Source organism: Ylistrum balloti, unplaced genomic scaffold (assembly GCF_031769215.1).
Source record: "Ylistrum balloti isolate Yb309-2 unplaced genomic scaffold, AGI_CSIRO_Ybal_v1 Utg370386, whole genome shotgun sequence".
In the NCBI taxonomy this organism is placed as follows: domain Eukaryota; kingdom Metazoa; phylum Mollusca; class Bivalvia; order Pectinida; family Pectinidae; genus Ylistrum; species Ylistrum balloti.
Window position 1 is genome coordinate 1,204,525 of NW_026782268.1, and position 21,716 is coordinate 1,226,240.

The window sequence follows — 21,716 nt, forward strand, 5'->3', positions numbered from 1 at the left end:
ATTTACCGGCCTGTCAGGACAGAGAATGATGAAGCACTTAAACCCCCACCCCTCCCCTCCAAATAACACTGTTGATGACCTACATTCTTCTTTGGTTGGGGAATATCAATGTCGTCTTCATTTTTTTTGTTTATTAACCTTTATCGTTGTTTACTTATATATTGGTGACATTTTGTTTTATTTTGTTTGTTTGCATTTTTTTTATATTTTGTTTTTAGCTTTGGACACTGTTGTTTATTTTCCCGTTTATTGCACTTTTTCGTTATGTTTCCAGATGAAGACGGATTAGGTTTGTGTATTGCATCAAATTTGACGCCATGCCGTCCGGATCGGATTTTGAGATTGAAACTTTAGCCCAAAGAGTATGTATCTACTGAGAACTCATCATAATTTTAATCATAAAGTTATACCAACAATTCTATATCAGATAATCAGCATACTACATCCGAAAGTAAAAACCATTACAAAGCATTTTCACACTTCACTTGTATTTATCGTTGGAATGCAGAATATTCACAGAAACATGCTGTCAAAATATCTTATTGATAGGGGTTTCAATATTTTGATGATGTATTTTGGTTTTCGGGATCTTTTAGATATAAAACATTATTTCTTTCTTCTGTATGATTTTGTTCTCTTAGACTAATAATAGATTATTATATACTAACATCTTAAGCTTTTTCAGATGATATCTATTCCAGTAGTAATAGTGATGTAAAATATGAAACAAAAATCACCATCGTGAAATAAATCTGAAATATGAGATCTATATCAGATAAGCGTGAATGAGGTTTCAGTATTAAGCTGTGGTCAACGCTAGGTATGGAACCATACATTATTAGAGGCGATAAGACGATTAACAGTTCATAATTTTGCGATCCGTTGCTGCTAGTGAATGGGTCAGGAGGTGCAGTTATAATAATTGTTCCTGTGGTATGAAACGATAAATAATACAGTTCCAATAGACAGAAAGAAAAGAAAACGAAAGAAAAAAAAACACGAAAACAAAATAAACAAAGATATCTAAAAAAAAAAATGAAAAAAATGTCTTAAAAACTAAACAAACGAAAGAAGAAGAAGAAGAAGAAGAAGAAGAAGAAGAAGAAGAAGAAGAAGAGGAGGAGGAGGAGGAGGAGGAGGAGGAGGAGGAGGAGGAGGAGGAGGAGGAGGAGGAGGAGGAAGTGGAGGAGGAAGAAGAAGAAGAAGAAGAAGAAGAAGAAGAAGAAGAAGAAGAAGAAGAAGAAGAAGAAGAAGAAGAAGAAGAAGAAGGAGGAGGAGGAGGAGGAGGAGAAGAAGAAGAAGAAGAAGAAGAAGAAGAAGAAGAAGAAGAAGAAGAAGAAGAAGAAGAAGATGAAGAAGAAGAAGAAGAAGAAGAGGAAAAGGAAGAAGAAGAAGGAGGAGGAGGAGGAGGAGGAAGAGGAGGGAGAGGAAGTGGAGGAGGAAGAGGAGAAGAAGAAAAAGAAGAAGAGGAGGAGGAGGAGGAGGAGAAGAAGAAGAAGCAGAAGAAGAAGAAGAAGAAGAAGAAGGAGAGGAAAAGGAAGAAAAAGAGAACAAGAAAAAGAAGAGCACGTATCGAAAGTAATGTAGCATACGGTCCAACAGAGATTAACCTGATTTGTTTTGATTTACATAAAACAAGAAACAAAGATTTATCATGAATACATATTTTCGTTGTAGTCTTCATACTGTCAGTCTGTCCGGTATCGTAGATACAAAGCAATGTTAATGTAATGTTACTGGATCAATTGGTCGATTCGAGTGTACGGAAAGTTCCCGGCTGTGTTGACATGCTATACGACTTATATCGGGTAGATAATATGTCCGCTGGCATTTTGATCTGGGATCAATATTCTGATCCACGGGAAAGCCTATCTATCATAGTTACTTACAAGACACGGATTTCAAACAGCAGGATAGAACAGCCCGTGTGACATTTATCGAGGTGGCTATAGAGTTCGTTCGCCAATGCCCGGTTCCTTTGTGTGTACAATAATGCAGCTACACTGTCTAGAATCTTCTTTAGTTCCTGATGCTGTGAAAAAAAAAGCTGTATAATTTCACGCTCATTCTCTTTTAGAAAATTGCTTGAAGCAACAGAAATGAATCTCCTAAGCGTATGATTAGATATAGATCTCCATATCATGATAATAGAAATATCAATCGATAAGAAACAATCTGACAGACCAACTGAGCTAAAGGCATGGGCACGGCCTAGAAATGGACCTTAATAGCAGAGCACATTAACAAGCAATGTAGGAAGCTAGATTTCCTTTCGTCGGTAAAAATGTTTGATTCCGAAATTTGTTTTTCTTCTTCTTCTTCTTCTTCTTCTTCTTCTTCTTCTTCTTCTTCTTCTTCTTCTTCTTCTTCCTCTTCTTCTTCTTCTTCATTTTAAATTCTTTATGTTGAAGTACATTTCGGTAATTTTTTTTTATATATATATATCTTGAGTGATTTCGACTGTATATTGTCGATTTGTAGGTTTAATAATTCATATCGTTTTTATATACACTGGTCTTCCTTAGAGGTGAAGGTCGTCTCTAGAAAATGATAGATATTTCTAACAATGAACTGAGACGTATTTGTAGGTAAAGCAATAGTTTACGTTACACATTGATTAATAATTGATGGAAACACTGAAGATATCAATTCTGTTTTGTTGCATAAATAATCAGGATGTGGTATCTCTCTTGTAAGCGTCGCTAGTAAGTATGCAATAATGTCACAGACTTAGATATAGACTTACATACTTTGATGTGTTGCAATTGATGAATAAAGCAGGGTACAGATAGCCCCATAAACATATATTCGTAGTCGAGAAGCACAGTCAATAGACGTTAAAACTCAAACGTTTATAGACTGTTTTATGAGAGGTCGTCATAAAGCCACATACAGACGATCTTTTTATTGCGTTTCTTTTTAAACTAGGGACGCGACACCACAATGGCTATGCTGCCTTGTAGAGTTACACAATGAGAAAATACACTGAAATAAAAAAAAGTTGTTTTGAATAAAGGACTGAACTCAATAGCATAACATTCAGTACTGCGAAATAATTAATTTCGGCGAAGTATTATTTTCGTTCATTTCGTGGGTACTATTAATCAACGAATTCTTGTTTTATTCTAAATTAACAGTAGTTGTCAGACAGAAATTTTATCTTACATTCAAACCTCACCGAATTATATTAATAGCAGATGTCTGTAAAAAAAAAAAAAATATATATATATATATATATATATTTATCTATACCACAAAATCGATCAGTCATTTGATAGCTTAGGAATAATACACAGTAGGGGATAAAAGACATTTACAAAGGTGTATTTAGGTAGTGACGACGAGACATTTGACTAAATGATGAAAAATAATGTCTAGGTATTGGCAGACATTCAATATCCTTTAAATAATTCAGCAATCTGTTCGGTGCATTTAACGATTTTGTACACAGCTAACCTACTCCAAGTTCAAGCTAATCTTACCATGTTTTGTTACGATAGCTGCCATTGTTCATACACGAAATGGAAAATTCGGCATGAAAAATGTAAAAGAAAATGAGATTTGACAAAATTAGGAAAAATAAGAAAATATGAAAAGGTTTTACGCAAAGTCCCTTGGAAAAGTAAAAGGAATGAGTCCAGTGCTCTGGACGTGCATGGGCTATCTCAAAACGCCAACCACCATTCAAATCAAGGCCAGTCCAATTAATATCACGTTCTGAAAAATGAGAGACGAGGCAACGAAACCACCAAGAATATTAACAAGCATCTGGCATATCTTCTCTCCATATCACAGGAAATAAAAGTCAAAGGACATCTCCAACTGATATGATAGCGTCCACAAAGCACTCCTGTATTTTTTCCTCAACCTTCATCTCTCAAAACCAGATAAAGACCATGAATCTATATTCGTTACTACACAACTTATTAAGAAGAAATGTAGATTCAGAATGACAGTGTTTTTATTCGTCTTACTAATTTATCAATAAATCGGTTCTTACAATTTAGGTGTGTCGTCTACGTATGCTGCTCGTTTCATTAGTAAAAACATCTTACCTTATTGATTTATTTATTTACCTTTTTATTTTATTTTGCTAAAACGAAAGACGCAAGAATTCTAGCATGAGCAGCACAAATCATCACACCAATGCTTGTTTTGTATCTCTGTTTATGGTGAATATAGAGCTTTATTATCTTCCAAATGTTCTGTCTTAAATCATTTCTGATGATGTATTTTTAACTTATGTGATTATTAAAATATATCAAAAGATGTAACAAAACAAATAAAAAACATCACCCAAAATATTTTTTCTTTAAACCACAAGTAGTCTGTATCTCATCCCGGAGGGTTTGTTATAATCTACCATTTCTTAATCCCTTCCTCATGACATACTTTTAAAAGGATTGCGAATGAGACTTAGGAAATACTTTTATATAGACAGCTAATGCTCTGTCATTGTGTACATTTCTGAAAACTTATCAGTGCAGTTATGGTACTCGTTGGTCGAGATAACAAACCATTAGTGATTGTCCGAAATAAGCTCCCTTTTATATATATCCAAACATGTTAAGTGCTACTTTCACATATCTCAAATGATTCTACAAACGACAATTAAGCGAATACACTGCTTATCTCTACTTTAAAATCAATCTAAGACGAAGTCTTCTGAAACGTCATTATATATCTTTGTATCAAACGTTTAAAGTGATATAAAATTCAAATTGTATGCAGTAGACTTTTAAAACGTTACCGTTGGTTTCCTATTTCAATTACATTACATATATATCTTAAATTAATAAAGCTTTAAAGGAAAACGCATAAGTTTTAAATAAAGACTTGTTACAAACTTATAGCTAAAATCTAACTGAAAGCAAAACGTCACAGCTTCATGAAATTCCAGCTGATCACTCTACAATATTATGAAAAAATAATAATAAAAAAACTCCTAGAGAGATTATTCTAATGAACGACAAAACGTGTTTAACTAATCACCGTGCTTGTGGTAATTTAATAAATGTTAGTTGTATGCATCAAAAAGCCATTTTTGTTGCTAACGAATCATAGTTGGTCAATGATAAGAATATTTTGTCGCTGAATGCTTGATACTGACACATATCAAGAACAAATACCCGTATTTGTCATTAGGTAAATTTCTGTTTCGAATTGAATGACACTGATATTCCCAATATGTTAATGCTGTATTCAACGACCTTGAACAGACATTTATGTTGTATATATAACAATAGACACTCCTGTATAGAACTAGGTGAGATAACATATTAGCGGATCAATACAGCTGAGAGTTTTGATAACAGGAACACGTACATAGCAAGCATAAACACAAACAAAAGGTGATGTTACCATTAAAAGGGCAAGACGGACGGTCCATGTCGGTGCAATTACATATCTCATGACACAGTTATAGAGTTATAGGTCATTTGAATAAGTCTATGTATTATACCAAAGCCTTGTTCTTTTCAGCTCTATGGGTATATCAAACATGGAGACTACAGAAATGTGCAGGAAATGCTCAACCCTATTACAGAACGGGCTGTGCTCAAGGCTATAGAAGATAGAGTGAGTATGATTTTCAGTTGTATAGAGATCTAGATGAGTATTGATACATTATAGGAGTAATTAATAACACCGTAGTTATTGCGTTTATAGAAAACTGCAGGGGTTTTCATATATACCTAAGGTTGAATAGGATAAACACATGCATTTGAATCATATTTGCTACGCCTCTTATTGAGTTGTAGAAAATACAAAAACGTATATAAAATCCTTTATACCTTTTATAAAACACGTTTGATATTTAACACAAGCTAGTAGTCTTTCACTGCGTTGCGGAAACGGTGGCTTGATTTGTGTATTCTGATGGAACAGCGGATATTACAGTCGGCTTCATACATGATTCCTCGATCAGACGTGAAAACAATTGGGGTTGCTAACTCGACCAGGAGGGTTTTCTTCGAATGCTCCGGCTTCATCCGAAAGTAGACCTCTTGAGCATATACATCAGCTACTACAAGAATAATTAGTATACGCTAATATTGTTATTCAGTTGTTGTAAAACCACTAATGTTAGTATTTTCACGTAAATTTGTTGTTTCAGTTTATCAGTCTACATACAGACACAGATCCTGTTAATCTAGCTATAAAGGCACGAGAGGAAAAGATTGCAATATATCTGGTGGAGAAGGCGTTTTCAACAGATAGGGTCTTCCAGGTCAGTACCAAATGGCATTCTAAAAATCTGCTAAAACTGTAAGATATAACGCATTCGCAGTTCTTGTTTTAAATTCACGCAAAGTTTTCAAAAAAAAAATGGTTCGCATATCCATCCTTTACTTTGGTGACTTGTGTTATGCCGGGTCGTGTACCTGCAACTGTTCAATTTGTTTTTAATTTCTCGATTATTGTCTCATATTAGATGTCTTGAGCAATAATAATCACATAATGCTATTTTGCCTATCACATGGTAGTATAGATGAGTAATGCACTAGGATTTTGACAGTTTTTTTTCGAACACTCGACTCCTAGACCCTTAGAATCACTGATGAGTCCTAGAAGGACGAAACTGCTGTAAGGTGATTTTTGGTCATTGTTTGGCTCTACTGTTTCTAACTTCGCTAGCATAATATTTTTTTGTTTTATCTTTTTTTCTTATCATTTCGTAACAAGAAGGAATTGGAATTGTCACAATGGCCAGTATTGCATGAGACTCCAACCTTCTCCCTCAGCCTCCCTATGACTCAACCATATACCAAAAAGGCTATGTTGGTTTTCTATTTCTCTCTTTCAATGTTATCTAGCAGTGACCAGTGGTGTTATTATATCAAATCTCTCTTTTGTTGCTAGTGGCCAGAGCAGACTTGTGACCAGTGGTGTTACTACGATCACGGACCGGACAAATGTATGTCCGAATTCACCGCAGTTGACAACGCCGAAAAGGAAAATTTGTACAAACTAGCAAAACGAATCAAGGAGATCAGACAAGGCCAAAGAAATCCGGGAGACGGACTGATCATCTCCACTGTACAGCACCACATGACAGGCCAACAGCCGATGGAGGAATCAAGATATCTCAGATATGAAAGGGTATTTAAGTTTCTTATCTTCGGCTTTCACAATTGACGGTTCAATCTGTTGCGGATACTGTGAAATGATGTAATTTCGTAGGGCTTGAATTTCATGGTTGAACAAAAACATGCGTTTTAGTTGGCACTTAATTTCGGGTATAATCTTGCTTACTTTTTTTATGTTTTTTCTTACTCTCTGTTAATGGTGAAATTTGTCACTCAAGTGTAGAACATAATTTGTGTTAAATCTTAATGTGACCGGCTGGCTTATCAGACAGATAGTTTAATTGCGGTCACCTTAGTGTCAGAATCATGCCGTGAAACATTGGCTGGACATGCTCTCCACCATTGAGACATTAACTGTTCACGGTTTAATTGTAGATCAGTAGAAGACACTTTCCCTATCAGAATTAGATTATAATTACTTTAGGATAAACTGTAAGATTACAGCAAATAGAGTCAGTCCTGGTGTGGCCGTGGAAGGAGTAACTTGTTAAGCTCGATACTCAGGCCATACCTGTTATCATTGTTGTAACTTGTGCTAATACTCAACATTTGTACTTGAGAACGATTGTTGCTGGTCTTTTGTATAACATAAGGATAGTACAACATAGAGGGGTAACACTCTCCTTATTAAACAACTATTTTATTGCACGTTAATAATTATTTTGATGTATATTTCAGCCCTCGCCAGTATCGGATTCAAAACATAGAAAAACTGCCGCAGATGAGGCGCGAGAAAAACTTCAGAGATACGGAAGGAAACACGTAGATAAGGTTAGAATATCTTTATTACTTATATAGTGTTTCTTACATCTACAAGGGGTTCCGAACAATTTATCGAAATTGGGTTGAACAAGGTTAATCTAATGATTAATTGTCATTTTTTACTGATTTTTTCCTATATTTTGGTGGACGACATAAAATCGCAAAAGAAATCCCTGAATGTAGAATGAATAAAAAAAAAACAATATTCTTTTTCTATTTCACGATTTCGTGACTATTTCTCATCCGATCATGCGGAAGTTTATGTACCTACCTCATGCTTTCATATCCATTTTATATTTTACAGAATGGAAATACTCTTCTTCATTTAAGTATTCGAAAGCCCCAGGCATATACATATGTATTTGCGAGCGGTGGTGTTCCAGTTAATATTCAAAACAAGGTTGGTGTGAATGTTGAAATGTTTTATAACATTTATGATAACACATACTGTTAATAGTGCGTTATAACGCGTGGGACGTTTATTCCTTAAAACTCACAAAAATTAAGGACAAATCAGAAATTTTGTCTTTCCACGAGACTCATACATGCACATTTTATCCATCAGTGCATCTTCAATACACATTATCGACAAAAACAAAAACAAAACAAAATGGACTGGGAAAAACTAAACCATAGATAAACGTTTTCACGTTGTATATAATGTGCAAGAATGAAAGTTGGTCACAAACCACTTGAACCACTGTGAAAAAAAAAGAATATTTTTCAGTCATAATAACAGGTACATCATAGGAAAAAAACAGATTTCTGTTTTGATCCAATTTTATTTGATCATCACGTGATCAAATACATAAGAATGATTTTGTGAAAGTTAACAGTACTCCCTGATATTTTGTATTTACTTATTTATTTATCTATCTATAGGACGGTGACACAGCTTTGCACTTGGCAGTTCGTGAGGGACTATACGACACTGCAGAGGCTTTAGTACAATGTAGTGCAGACATATCCCTCCGCAACTCTGTACGTATATATTAACACCAACAAATTCGTTCATGAAATTCAAATATATATGTGCATTTTTCATCTTCTGTATCTATATGGCTTGGACTATCACATACCGCCACTCTTTATTTGCATGCAGTGATGAAATAAATTTGTTTCCTGATGCTGTTATTATAAAATTGTAAAACTTATTCTTTTTCAATTATTCCGTTTAGATGGGTCAAGCTCCTTTAGCTGAAGCAGAGGGTCCCATTAAGGAAATGTTGGAGAAATTCCAGGTAAACGTTAATCCTTTGTTTACCAGCATTTTTAAAAGCAAAAAATCATCAATCATTTGAACGTATGAGCATTATTTCTTTTTCTAAATCTTACTTTAAAATAATCTTTATCATTTCTACATATGGCGCTGTATTTTCTTATTGTCTTAATATTCTATGAATGTAAATTTAAAAAAAATTGTTTACTAAACATATAAATATTAGTCGTCGGCAATATTATCTGAAGTGATTTAATTAAATGGTAAAGTGAACAACGTAAATGATTGATAATATTGATGATTTACTTTCTTAGCCTGGCTTTCTTGGTGTCGTGTTGCGTGGAAAAACACGACCTTTAGAACGATTCAGAATGTTCTGGTGTAGTACTGAAGCCTTTCCTGTTAAGGTATCGCCATTATTGACGCAGGCCGTATGGCTTGACTGACTAGCAGTGTCCGTACTGACGTAGCTAATTCAGTTGATGTGTTTTAAATTGTGGCGTGATATGCTGTGATGATGTAATGATGATTTTTGTCATTGAATCTGTTAGAAAATATCACTATTCATCACTTCCCTTTCTACAAAGGTTTAGATGTAGGAGCATAAATCACGTCTCATCACCGCCCTGTCCCACAAGGTTTTGTGAATATTTGACCACTCATCCGAAAACCTAGATATCGAAGAATCAGAGCTAAAAATTACATACCTAAGGCATTTTTACCTATGAACACAAGCATATAAAATGTTGACACAAATACATACGTTGATTTTATTATATGATTCATTTTGCCCGCATAAAAAGTTCAACCCCAAAACGACAATAAGAAATTCATGGTTTATCATTAAATTCATTTTATGACATAGATAAATATGGCGAATCAATATGGTAAAGCTGTTATAATCCGCTTATGATGTGAAGAATTCGTGACTATGTGTGAAAAGCAGGCAGTCTAATGTGTTATTGTTTGTGATAATTATTTCATGTGATTTGAAAAAAGAAGTTTCAATAAAAGAAAAAAAAATATTAACAAGATTTCATATGCATTGATTTCAAATCACATAAAATTAACGTCTTTTGTTTGTCGTTTGCCTAGCATAACACGTTTTAAATCTAGTGTCGTTACTGCAGTGTTAGCAATAGAACTGACTTGTAGAGAAAATAAAATGGCAACCCAATTGAAAATAGGTCATAGTACTAAGCTTCATATAAAAGATTACTGTACAGCTTGATTATTACCGTGGTTCAAATTTTGCGATTTTGGGAGATAAAAAAAAAATCACTGAAATCCTGAATGTTGTTTTTGATATTTTCAATGTATCTTTTGCGACAATATTCCATAATCGACAAGAGCAAAAATATTGAACCATAGAAAAAGATCAAACTATACAGTTACATTGCCAAATGATACTAGCATTTTCACTCATATAACCAGAAAAAAGAACGTCCATTGAAAGAATAACAATTTGGTTGTCATTCTTCCTCAAACAGGGGTGTTTTCTGTTAGGTGCAAGTAGTATAGAAAAAGTTGTTTTTGTTCTCTAGCTGGGCGTAGTGGAAGCCGTGTGTTGTGGGAAGTCTCAACTTTTAGACAGAATTCTCAAACGCACGTGGGCCAGTTTGAGTAGCAAGGTCAAGGTTTGTAATTTGTCAAAAGTATCATGATATTCTTTATATGTAAACTATAGAACAGCAAGTGTCGCTGTTTTCATGTGAACCTTTTCGTAATGAAACAAACACTTTCACTCCTGGAATTCGTATATCACTTCGTCAAATAAGTCATCCAGTTTGTTTTTTTGGTAAGAAATCATTCACTGATATGATTATAAACCAAACAGATGCATATCCCGAATCAAGGCAAATTGAAGGTGCGTAAGAATTGAAATAAAGAACTCTGAACATATTTGTGGTGAAAGGTTGGAAGCAGTTACTAACGAATATATACATATCGTGGTCAATTACATTTTATATCTATTTGCCATTGTGTTCGCAGTATTGTCTATAACGCTTATGTCAGATGGTCCAGGTCAAGTGATGTCCATATGTTGTCCATTGAATTTCTTTAAATCGATATAAATGAGCAATTGCGATGAAACTGATGTGGGGAAAATAAAAGAAAAAAACGAAGGGAGATAATTATGAAATATTTCTGGCAAAAATTGATTTTTTCAATGTGCGTTTGTATACGTATGCAAATGTAATGTTTACATGGCTTATATGAGTCTTTACAGAACAACAAAACTAAAAATGTGTCTGATTCTTACTGATCTAACTTCTCTGTGTGGACTCCGTGTCGTAACACACTAACTGGACTAAATTGACATAACAAGTAAACAGTTTTGTGTGCATTTGAACAAAAATATTATTTGACGTGTTCTGTACGTTTTGTGATCAAAGAAGGGAAAACATTTTTGAAATTTATTCAGAAAATAGAATAGTTATGAATTGTATCTATATCGTTCGATATACTGTGAAATCACTAATTTTCGTTGGGTTTAAATTTTTGTTGATATCGTATATACCGCAAATTTTGTTGTTACTGAATAAAGGACGAAAAGAAAAAAAATTCTTTTTTGAAATGCTAGTGTGTCCATCTTTTAATTTCTATATATTCTGTTTTTAATAGATATTACAAACCCCTTTTTCTGTCGATAGGAAGAAAAGAACATGATAGAGCTGGCGATGCTGAGAGCAGGAGTTGATCCTCAGGTTCAAAATTGTGTTAGATTACTGAAAGAATATCAAACAAGTAGCGTAAGTATCTTACATAAATAATGTACGAATACCAGTAATCAGTAGCGTGTATATTTATGAGAAAGAAAGAAAGAAAGAAAGAAAGAAAGAAGGAAAGAAAGAAAGAAGGAAAGAAGGAAGGAAGGAAGGAAGGAAGAAAGAAATGAATAAATAAATAAAAAAAATCACTTAATAATTCAATTAATTAAATCGCTCAAAATACAATAGTTCTTATTACATTAGATTCTGGTTAAACAATTCTTATCATTCTGAAATAAGGTATCTCTAAACGCCAGGCAAAGTCAACTTATCCAACAACAATTCTTGCTGGCATGTAATGGGACGGTTCCAATAGAATTTGTCAGTTTGCTTGTGAACATGTTATAACTGATCGGTTTCTGTCTTTCAGAAACTAATCCATGCTGTGCTTTGCGAAGACGTAGAGACTGCAAAGGACATTATAGAAAACGAAAAGGGATGGCACACAAATATACGGTTCATGGTCGGTCGATTTCAAAGTTATACAATCACGAAAATCTGTCTATAAAATATATAAGTTTATATATTAATTTAATGTACATTTCAATTATTTAACATGTTGATCAAAATTTCAGCTATGTTTTAAAATGTAAAATATTGTGTTAAAGATTACAATTTTTAGACCTGTGTGAAAATTTTGATGTAATTATAATTCTAAACCTTTAAGCTCACGTAAGTTTGTTGTTTGAAATAGAAGAATGATTTAATATTCTAATTCGTGTAGGACCGAAAAGGAAAAACACTTCTGTCCCAAGCAATAGAGGCTGATAATATTGACCTTGTCAGACTGTTAGTGGACAAAGGCGAGGCGAAGATCAACGCCATCAGGGTTAGGGAGAGCGGAATGGTATATATAATATCTATATTAAATTCTGTGGAAATACTCTATTTCTTTACCTGTTAGAATACTGGAAAACTGAAATCTCAAACTATAATGAACATATAATGATTATATATAACATTTTTACACACACTCCATATAACATTTCTGAGCCAAACAATTTAATTTTACTTGAAAATGAATGCTAGCATTTACGTACATTACAGTCCGAAGAAACCGTCCCCTTATTCCACAAGTGCTTAAAAGCTGGACTGAATCCAGAAATTGCAAAATTTCTCAACGCAAGAATGGATGTGATGGAACGCTTAGAAAAAGACAAGGTATATGTCATAGCGGCAAAATATCAATGTTTTCAGAGAATTGTTTGATTTAACTTAAAATCCTTTGATTCTGAAGAAAGGCCAACATTTCTGTCATTTATGATACATTTGCTAATATCGACTTCATCGTTACATTTTCACGAAATAATGTATTAAGATGACGAAAAGAGAATGGGACAACACATGAAAAATGAAATATATATATGAATTTTTTATTATCATTAGTTTCTTATTATTTTATTATTATTAACATTATTATTAAACGAAGGCGATAAAAAAATACATTTAAGTGCCAAGAACAAACATTTCTTTTTCTTTTATAAGAATGGTAACACGGCGGTGCTACGAGCAATTGAGGAAGAAGTTTCACCCAAACTTGTCCACTGGCTCATTGACACTAGTGGTGGAAGCTGTCTGGCGGAACGAAACAAGGTAAACTGATATTTCGTTGCGTAAATTCATTAAGTTTTCTTGAAATCTTAGCGTTGAAAGTGAACAAAAAATTATATATTTCGGCATTTCTTCCTTTGATGACTAGTTCAGCTGAAGAAGGCTTGTCGGCTTGATTCACGGTACTTCTTTTAGAGAAGACAGATCACGTTGAAACCGCAAAGGTTAATTTTCGAGGCAATTAATCCATGAAGTACTACAAGAATATTTTACACAAATGTATCAAATTTTTTTGGAAAAATATGTGTATGTATAACAATAGTCTGAGATTAGTCCTTTACTTAAATATGACGTTTGGTGTTGTATGACATTTGATTTCTTCTCGATTTAGGAGGGTCTTACTCCAAGAGAACTTGCATTGACCCAAAAAAGCGACGCCATTGTTAAAGTCATCGATCGCGTAAGTATTGCAGTATGTCATCTGTTAAGCAACAAGCAACAGATGATTTAATGTATGCATTCAAATTAATTTTTTTGAACAAATCTCTTTACGAATTAAATATTTAAAATAATATCTGTCTTTATTATTTTATCCTATTTTTTATTGTAGTATATTGTACAAAAGCCAACAAACATATCCATATATGCGTCCCACTTGTACAATGAAAGAGATACTCTTGACATTGTCGATGAGGTAAGAACATTTATCTTACTGATAGTATAAAGTCACGCTGTTTTCGACTGAGTAATATATGTGTGTAGTTTTAAAACTGAGCCAGAATAATAATTATCTATCTCATAAATTATTATATATAAAATATTGATGCATTTTTTCATTCACATTTTGACTATTATCTTATAGGGATAAAATGTTTGCATGTAGGTAGAACGTTGAAGTCTTAATTTCATTTTAAGTGAGGAAAAACAAAACAAAAAACAGAACAAGACAAAAAAGGGATAATATGATTAGATGACGGAGATATGACAAGACACATAAACGTTATATGTATTTTAGATGTGTTACTAAATATAGCAACGTATCTATTTCACATTCGTCAGATTTAAAATTTGGTTTATGATTACATTGCATACTTAAAGCAGATCTTTACCCAGTGTATATTTTCTGATTAATTTCAGGCCACTGGACAAACTTTGCGCGACATTGTACAGAAAAAAAAGAAGATCAAACTAAATTATGAGGTAGGTTTCACTAGCTACAATGTATACTTTTAGTGCAATGAATACCAGATTGGTTTTAAAGAATATCTTAATTCCCCTGTATCGAAAGAGAAACGAAAGTATTTTTTTTTTTTTTTTGTTTTTTTTTTTTTTGAGAAATTTTTTGATGAATTTGTGATTGGCTTTGATGTTGCATATATAGTTTGCTACTGTACTTTAGTAGATGATGAAATATATGAATCACACTGTGTGCTAAATGATATTTGTACTCTTTCTTTCAGGTAGATGCGGGAAACATATCCATCGCAGCTGCTAAGGGCGATTTAGGAGAACTGAAAAATTGTACCGCTAACTTTGTTGATAGGGTAATGCATTCCTATATGTTTTGTTGTTTGTGTTTCTCAAGCAAATCTCAAACATGTGTTCTCAAGGGATAAGCGTCTTTTGCTTTATCTACGAAACCTTCCATGTAAATATGTAATAATAAAATGTATATTCTCTTTGTGAAACCAGAGTGAATAACAAGTAATTCATAAGGCAAACTAGCGAGAATAGAACATATCTTACCCTAAATTTCGCCAAGAAAACCAATATCTCCAAATGATGGCAACCATTCACGTTTTCAAATAGTCTAAAAAGTTAATCTTTTAAACCCCGAGAGAAAGTTTTATTCCGTCAGCGGTTGACTCCTGTTTCGGGAATCCTGATATTTGCAGTTAGCCCTAGGAAACTGAATCAAGTGCAAACGCTATAGATTTGGGATGTGGAAAATAAATGATAAGTATGGACACCTTAAGAATTACGTGGTTTGGTGAAAGGTACTAAGGATAAATTGAAGATAGTGTAAATGATAAACAATCTCTGTATAACATTGTTTTGCAGTGGGTACATAACTCTTATACATCACTACAGCTTGCGTTCAGTGAAAAACACATGCTGAACTAGAGGTTGTGAAATTTGAATTTGAGTTGGCTATGCATTTCATACAAAATGTATTTTTCAGAATGGTTATACTGCCCTGACAAGAGCCATTGTATTTCGCCAGCTATCAGTATGCGAACATTTGTGTACTGTCAGGCCGCAACTTAAATCCATACCCGATAACGTAAGTACGACATAGATTTGGCGATATACAACCCTAATGCAAGAGATGTTTGTATTTCGTTTTGAAAAACGCCCTGTAAAGCAAAATATGCTTTGTTAGAGTTTGGATTGGTTTCGACCATATTATAGTACAACAACCTCATCTGCCTACCGAACATTTCTTTTTTTTTTTTTTGTTTTTGTTGCTTTCGACATCCAATATCAGTAAAATTCTAAAAGTCATTACCGCAAGTTCGTGAATATACTGAATTAACTATATATCAAGAAATTTTTCACCAAAGTAAAACTTTAGCATTTGTACCAATAAAAAGCAATTAAACTGTGATTTTAAAGCTGAAATATATTGTTTAAAGTATTTAAAGGCGAAATCAACACTGGGCAAAAAGAAACAGTGTTTTTCAAGGACGAAAAAAGTGAATGAATATTTCTCCGTTAAATGTTTAACATCAATGGCATAATTAAGACATATACATGACAATATGATAATAATTCAATGTAGACTCATAACCCGTGAAAAGAAAATTGGCGTTATTTTATTTCAGATGAACAGATACCCCTTACATTATGCCTATGCTCTCCCTGATGGTGTCGGCAAGGACTACGTAAATCTGCTGCTAGAGAAGAACCCAGAGTCGATCGAATCCAAAGTAGATCTGGTGCGTGTAAAACATTAACCACATCAGTTATAATACTCTAAACATACATATTTTTGCAGTAATCTTATTTAAACGCTTTTTGCGCTGGAGGTTCTGCGCTAAAATTATATGAATTTGCTATTTTTGGAGTTGTTGTTCTTAATTGTTCAAAATTGATAATGCGCTTAAATTCTATAGCGCCAAAACACGTACATTTATAGTATAAATCATGAAAAACTTGCATAGTTTAAAGGTCTCTTAAACGAAAGATTCTTCAAAGAAGCTTAATAATTTTAATTTTAATATTTTAAACTTTCGTTCTCAAAACACATAGATATTTAAAATAAAGGAACCAAATAGATGAAGCAAACAAACACTATGGTAACTAAAGTACTCACCTCGCAGTGAAAACAATATGGGTAGAGTATTTCCATCAGGATGTTACTTAATTTCCAGATGGGGAGGTGTGCAGCTGACTACAAGAACCTCAGACAGGAAGTAGAAATACAAACTATGTTGTACGATGCTATGACACTCGATATCCTAGGAAAAGTAAGTAAATTTACAGTAAAAAATTGATGCTTTTGTTAAAAATAAATAGATAAATAAACATGAATAAATTGATAGATAAATCAAATGAATATGTTGTTTGATTGGTATACGCCGTAACTGCTCCTTTCTACTCTAGATAATCATTTACACAAATCTCAAGTGTTGTGTACAAACATTCAAATTCATTGTACAGCCATTACCTAAATGAAATATCCAGTTTGAATAATTATTTTTGCATGGTTTCAGTCGTCAGCCATTGAGTTGAAAACTCATTTTTTTTCATAATTTCAAAAAAAATATTCCGAACTTATATTGTTATTTTCTCCAGAGAGGACCCCCACTTGGAAATTGGCCAGATGGCGCCACGAAGACGCCCCCAGACAGACACGTGATTGGACACTCATAACGAGGCAACTTTTTCACATTGCCCGTTATGTAATTGAACATTTCCAAAAAACATTTCATCCAACATGCGCAATGAAAACACGATTAACTTTTCGCTATAATAATACTCCTTGGATGGAAGCCATTGTTGTTCTTTTCATGAACGGCATATAAGTAAGAATGTGACAATGAGCTTTCGGGAGATTTGGAACTGTTGATCATAGCATAATGAACCCATATTTCGGCACATAAACCTGATACCATGGTGGGCGTGCATTCTTAGAACACCGATATCTGGAAACCGATATCAAATCGTGCGATTTAAAGAAAAATGTCGACATGATAGGACCAGGAACTATTGGGAAGAAGTCCCAAAATGAAGCAGGAATTTCAACATAATGATATTCCTGGATGTGCCTTCAGTACAAATGATAATTGTGTTAACTTTATAAACACGGATTTATTTATGCTTTACGCCATTTAGATGAAAATAGCGTGAATTTGAGGAAAGCTAAACTACTACGAGACATATCGAAAAAGGAATTGACCAGATTAGAGGCGATTTTCATCGACTGTGTAGTCATCAATTGTATATTTCAAGTCAAACTACAGGCTATAGTTGTCACTCCCCGCCTTGGTGAATGCCGGACTGAAGAAATGAATGTGTGTTATATGTATATAGACCTATAGACTTAAAAATGGAGCTAACATTTCCTTTCTGTGATATTTAGCATTTGCTCAAAATTATTTATTTTCCACAACAAAAATAAATTTCATAAAAACAAAATTACAATTGTTTTCGCTTATTTATGTCACAGACTACATGGATGTCTATATAAAGACATACGGTTGCCATGCTGTCTCTTTATGTCACAAACTACATGGATGTCTATATAAAGACATACTTGCCATGCTGTCTCTTTTTCACAGACTACATGGATGTCTATATAAAGACATACGGTTACCATGCTGTCTCTTTATGTCACAGACTACATGGATGTCTATATAAAGACATACGGTTACCGTGCTGTCTCTTTATGTCACAGACTACATGGATGTCTATATAAAGACATACGGTTACCGTGCTGTCTCTTTATGTCACAGACTACATGGATGTCTATATAAAGACATACGGTTACCGTGCTGTCTCTTTATGTCACAGACTACATGGATGTCTATATAAAGACATACGTTTACCATGCTCTCTCTTTCTACTCCTAATGGTGATTTCATTCCTACACAAAAAATCAAACATCTTAGTTTCTGGTTGCGTGACCCTGGTTTCTTATATTACAGATACAACAGCAAAACAAGTTTTGGCAAATTGTGTTTCATTTCCATAAGAAACCGTTTAAAATTTGGTTGGAATCAATGGTATGGGACGGAAGTATATCTAAGGGAATGCTACACTGATTGACCTCAGGGTCCAGAGACGAAAGAGGCCAGAGTTACTGAAATCTGACAAGTTTTTCTTCAATTTCAAGGATACTGGAATCAAATGCTCATATTGTTTGAATCAGTATACCAGATATTTCAGGGAGCAATTGTATTGTTTTTTACAGATTTTTGCTGTAAATGGAAAAGTTGTTGCCCCTAAAATATTATTTCATTTGCCTCAGCACTTTCCACATTGACTCCTTGTTAACAAAGATAACATTGATAAATTTGCTGTTGGCTTAACAATCAGTCCAACAAATAAAAGTACTTTCTAATACAAACCTTTCATAGAAACTGACAAAATAGATAACTATTCATTAATTACTTGTTTGATGGGTTTCTGCCTTAGGAACTTCCAAGGTCATTTTAAGGAAGTCTCCTTGTGGTATATGGTGGTAACAGCATACAAGAAACCCGGCACATGCTATCAAATGCAATTAGGGTTAAGTGTTTTGCGCGAGGAAATAACCGTGTCAGCACAGAGATTCGTTTCTAATTTCAAGAGAAACATCAAAACCGCCACCGTTAGAGAATGAACCAAACAAATTGTATAGACCAATGTCAGGTATGTTATCCTTCAACTCACTGAAACGTTGTGGTGACCAATGATAACCAATTTCTGAAATGGCACTGTGGTCCAAAAGAAAACATTGTATGAAGCTCATGAATAAACAAGAGGCCTAACTGCCTTGGCGGTCACCTGAGATAAGCAATATTGAATGTGAAGATTAAAGGATAGTTATCAAGTGTCAAGAAACAGAAATTATGACACTGAATATAGTAAGCCAGTGTCAATACATGAATACCATCAAAACTGTCGTCCTATACTGATAATTCTTATAAAGTTGTTTCCAGTGGGAAATAACCATCATTATGCTCAAAAATACTATGAAAATTATTGTAAAGTCTAAAAAACATATTCCTCCCCAGGAAGAAATGAGACTCATTTTGGTAATTAAAGCACCTAAAGATGCTAACATTCATGACCAGTATTTAATTCTACCATATCTGGGTCCTGAGAAGATTTTTGAAAAAAAGTCAATTTTACCCCTCTTGGCCTCCGTCTATCAGTCCCTGGGGGTCAGTCAGGATCAAAATGGGTATACCATCAAGCCGTCATCCTTCACTCATAATTCTAACCAAGTTTGAAATATTTTCAATGGAAATAAAAACAAATTATGCTAAAAATATAGTTTTCCTATATAAAATATAAACTTTACCCCCTTCCCACGGGTAAATGTAAGGCCCTGGGGCCATGAAATTCACAATTTTAGTAAAGCACCTCAAGATGCTTCAATTCATGAAGAGTATCAGATTCTACCATGTCTGGGTCTTGAGAAGATTTTTGAAATCTGAGTCAATTTGGGGATGGGGACTGTATAATTCACAATTTTGGTTCATCTTTGGCCAGGGAAGGTTTCTGTAAAATTTCATTGAAATCAGATTAGAGGTTTTTGAGAAGAAATCAAAAGTATTAAATTGTTCATGGATGCATGATAAACAACACACGACGCGGGATGAATGGTATCAGAATACCCAAATAAAAAAACCAATAAAATAGGAATAAATACAAAATAAAATGACTGTCTTTATTGATTTTAACAGCAATACAAACTTAACAGTATAGCTAAATACATGCTGGAATAGAAAGGACATCGATCAGCGATTTGATATCCTGTGTAAATTGCTGATCATCAATGGATACACAAAATTAAAAGACAATTATACATGGAGGCAAATACAAGACATACTATATTAATGAAAAAAGAGCTACAAATGTATCCGAAATCAAAGACAATATATATATAAATACACAGAAATACAATTTCTGACATTTTTTATATACAAATGACAAACATATTGAAGAATCAGGATAATTATTTCATTGGTTGTAGACCAAGCAAAATCATAAAATTAGTTTAGAGATTCTTAGAAGGAATATTTTGCAGGGCAAGATTTCTTATTTTTCAAAACCTGTCTATAGAGAACAAAATACATTAATAAAGTAATGATTTCACGACAAGACTAAAATTTGCCAAAGTTAGAATTAAAAATAAAATTTGGAGGTAGAAACCCTAAAAAATCTTATGTTTTATTTGGCCTTCTTATGACTTAGATGTAATACACACTGAGAATTCTAGTGAGATCAGTTCATAGAACGGTATATCAAACAATCAGGTACATAAAACGCTGCTACAATTATCTAACAATTCCTATTATTTGTGTCTCTTTCAAACAAAGTGTGCAAGTATTGAAGAAGAACTGATTGGTCTGTATATCTCAATTTGTAAAGAAAGAAGAAAATATTGTAAGGTAAATACAATTTCAAAAACCATAATCAAATTAATTTTACTTTTGATTTTTTAGTGTTGCCAATAATTTCAAATATCTATGACATTAGCAATGAAACCATTAAAATAAACCCAATATGAAACGATAAACTGAAACTATATTCTTCAAATATATATTACTTTTACTTCATTTTCATATTGTCTTACTTAATTTACTTTTAATATAATAGCATGTTTATTTTACATTGTACAAAATTTATCTCTCAATGGAATACCTCTCAACACTTTAATAGTCTTCTTTCTACTGCATTCAAAAATTTGACATTCAAAAACATCAGCACCAAATTAAAACAATATTTAAATGCACTATATATTTTTTTAAGTCCCCTCCGCCATAATCAATTGTCTGTATACATCCTACATTTGTGATCATAACGTGAAATAACATACAAAGCCAGAAGCAAATCAGACACAAGACTTACATATCACACACAATCTCTCTTTCAAGGATACTACCATTCTCTTACCATAGCATTTCAGCATATGATCAATTACAAAACTATTTCATTATTTCGAAAATGATATGTGGAATCTGATACATCCAATAAAGAAAACAGAGCTAAAATGTCGTTTTAACCTGAAAATAATATAATTGAAAGCTGTACACAAATAAAAAAAAAAAAAACAGCAGATCAAAGTTTGTTAGGAGTTTATTTGTTTCAAACTTTGCGAATTTCTATTTG

At 33.4% G+C, this 21,716-nt stretch overlaps 1 protein-coding gene across 1 annotated transcript; it reads left to right on the forward strand.

The window, feature by feature from the left end:
• The first annotated feature begins 317 nt into the window (after positions 1–317).
• Positions 318–17,267, forward strand: LOC132554211 (uncharacterized). The gene is made up of 22 exons (XM_060218517.1): positions 318–362; positions 5,482–5,577; positions 6,116–6,229; positions 6,862–7,101; positions 7,767–7,859; positions 8,155–8,250; positions 8,733–8,831; positions 9,029–9,091; positions 10,614–10,706; positions 11,724–11,822; positions 12,211–12,303; positions 12,565–12,687; positions 12,888–13,001; positions 13,326–13,433; positions 13,783–13,851; positions 14,002–14,085; positions 14,529–14,591; positions 14,852–14,935; positions 15,574–15,675; positions 16,217–16,330; positions 16,766–16,861; positions 17,190–17,267. The coding sequence occupies exons 1-22, from the start codon at positions 318–320 to the stop codon at positions 17,265–17,267; spliced, it is 2,166 nt and encodes a 721-aa protein (XP_060074500.1).
• The last annotated feature ends 4,449 nt before the right edge of the window (positions 17,268–21,716 follow it).

Coding starts and splice junctions, on each gene's coding strand:
- LOC132554211 (XM_060218517.1), top strand. CDS start 318: ATGCCGTCCGGATCGGATTTTGAGATTGAAACTTTAGCCCAAAGA. Junction 363..5,481: donor TTGAAACTTTAGCCCAAAGA/GTATGTATCTAC, acceptor TGTTCTTTTCAG/CTCTATGGGTATATCAAACA. Junction 10,707..11,723: donor GTTTGAGTAGCAAGGTCAAG/GTTTGTAATTTG, acceptor TTCTGTCGATAG/GAAGAAAAGAACATGATAGA.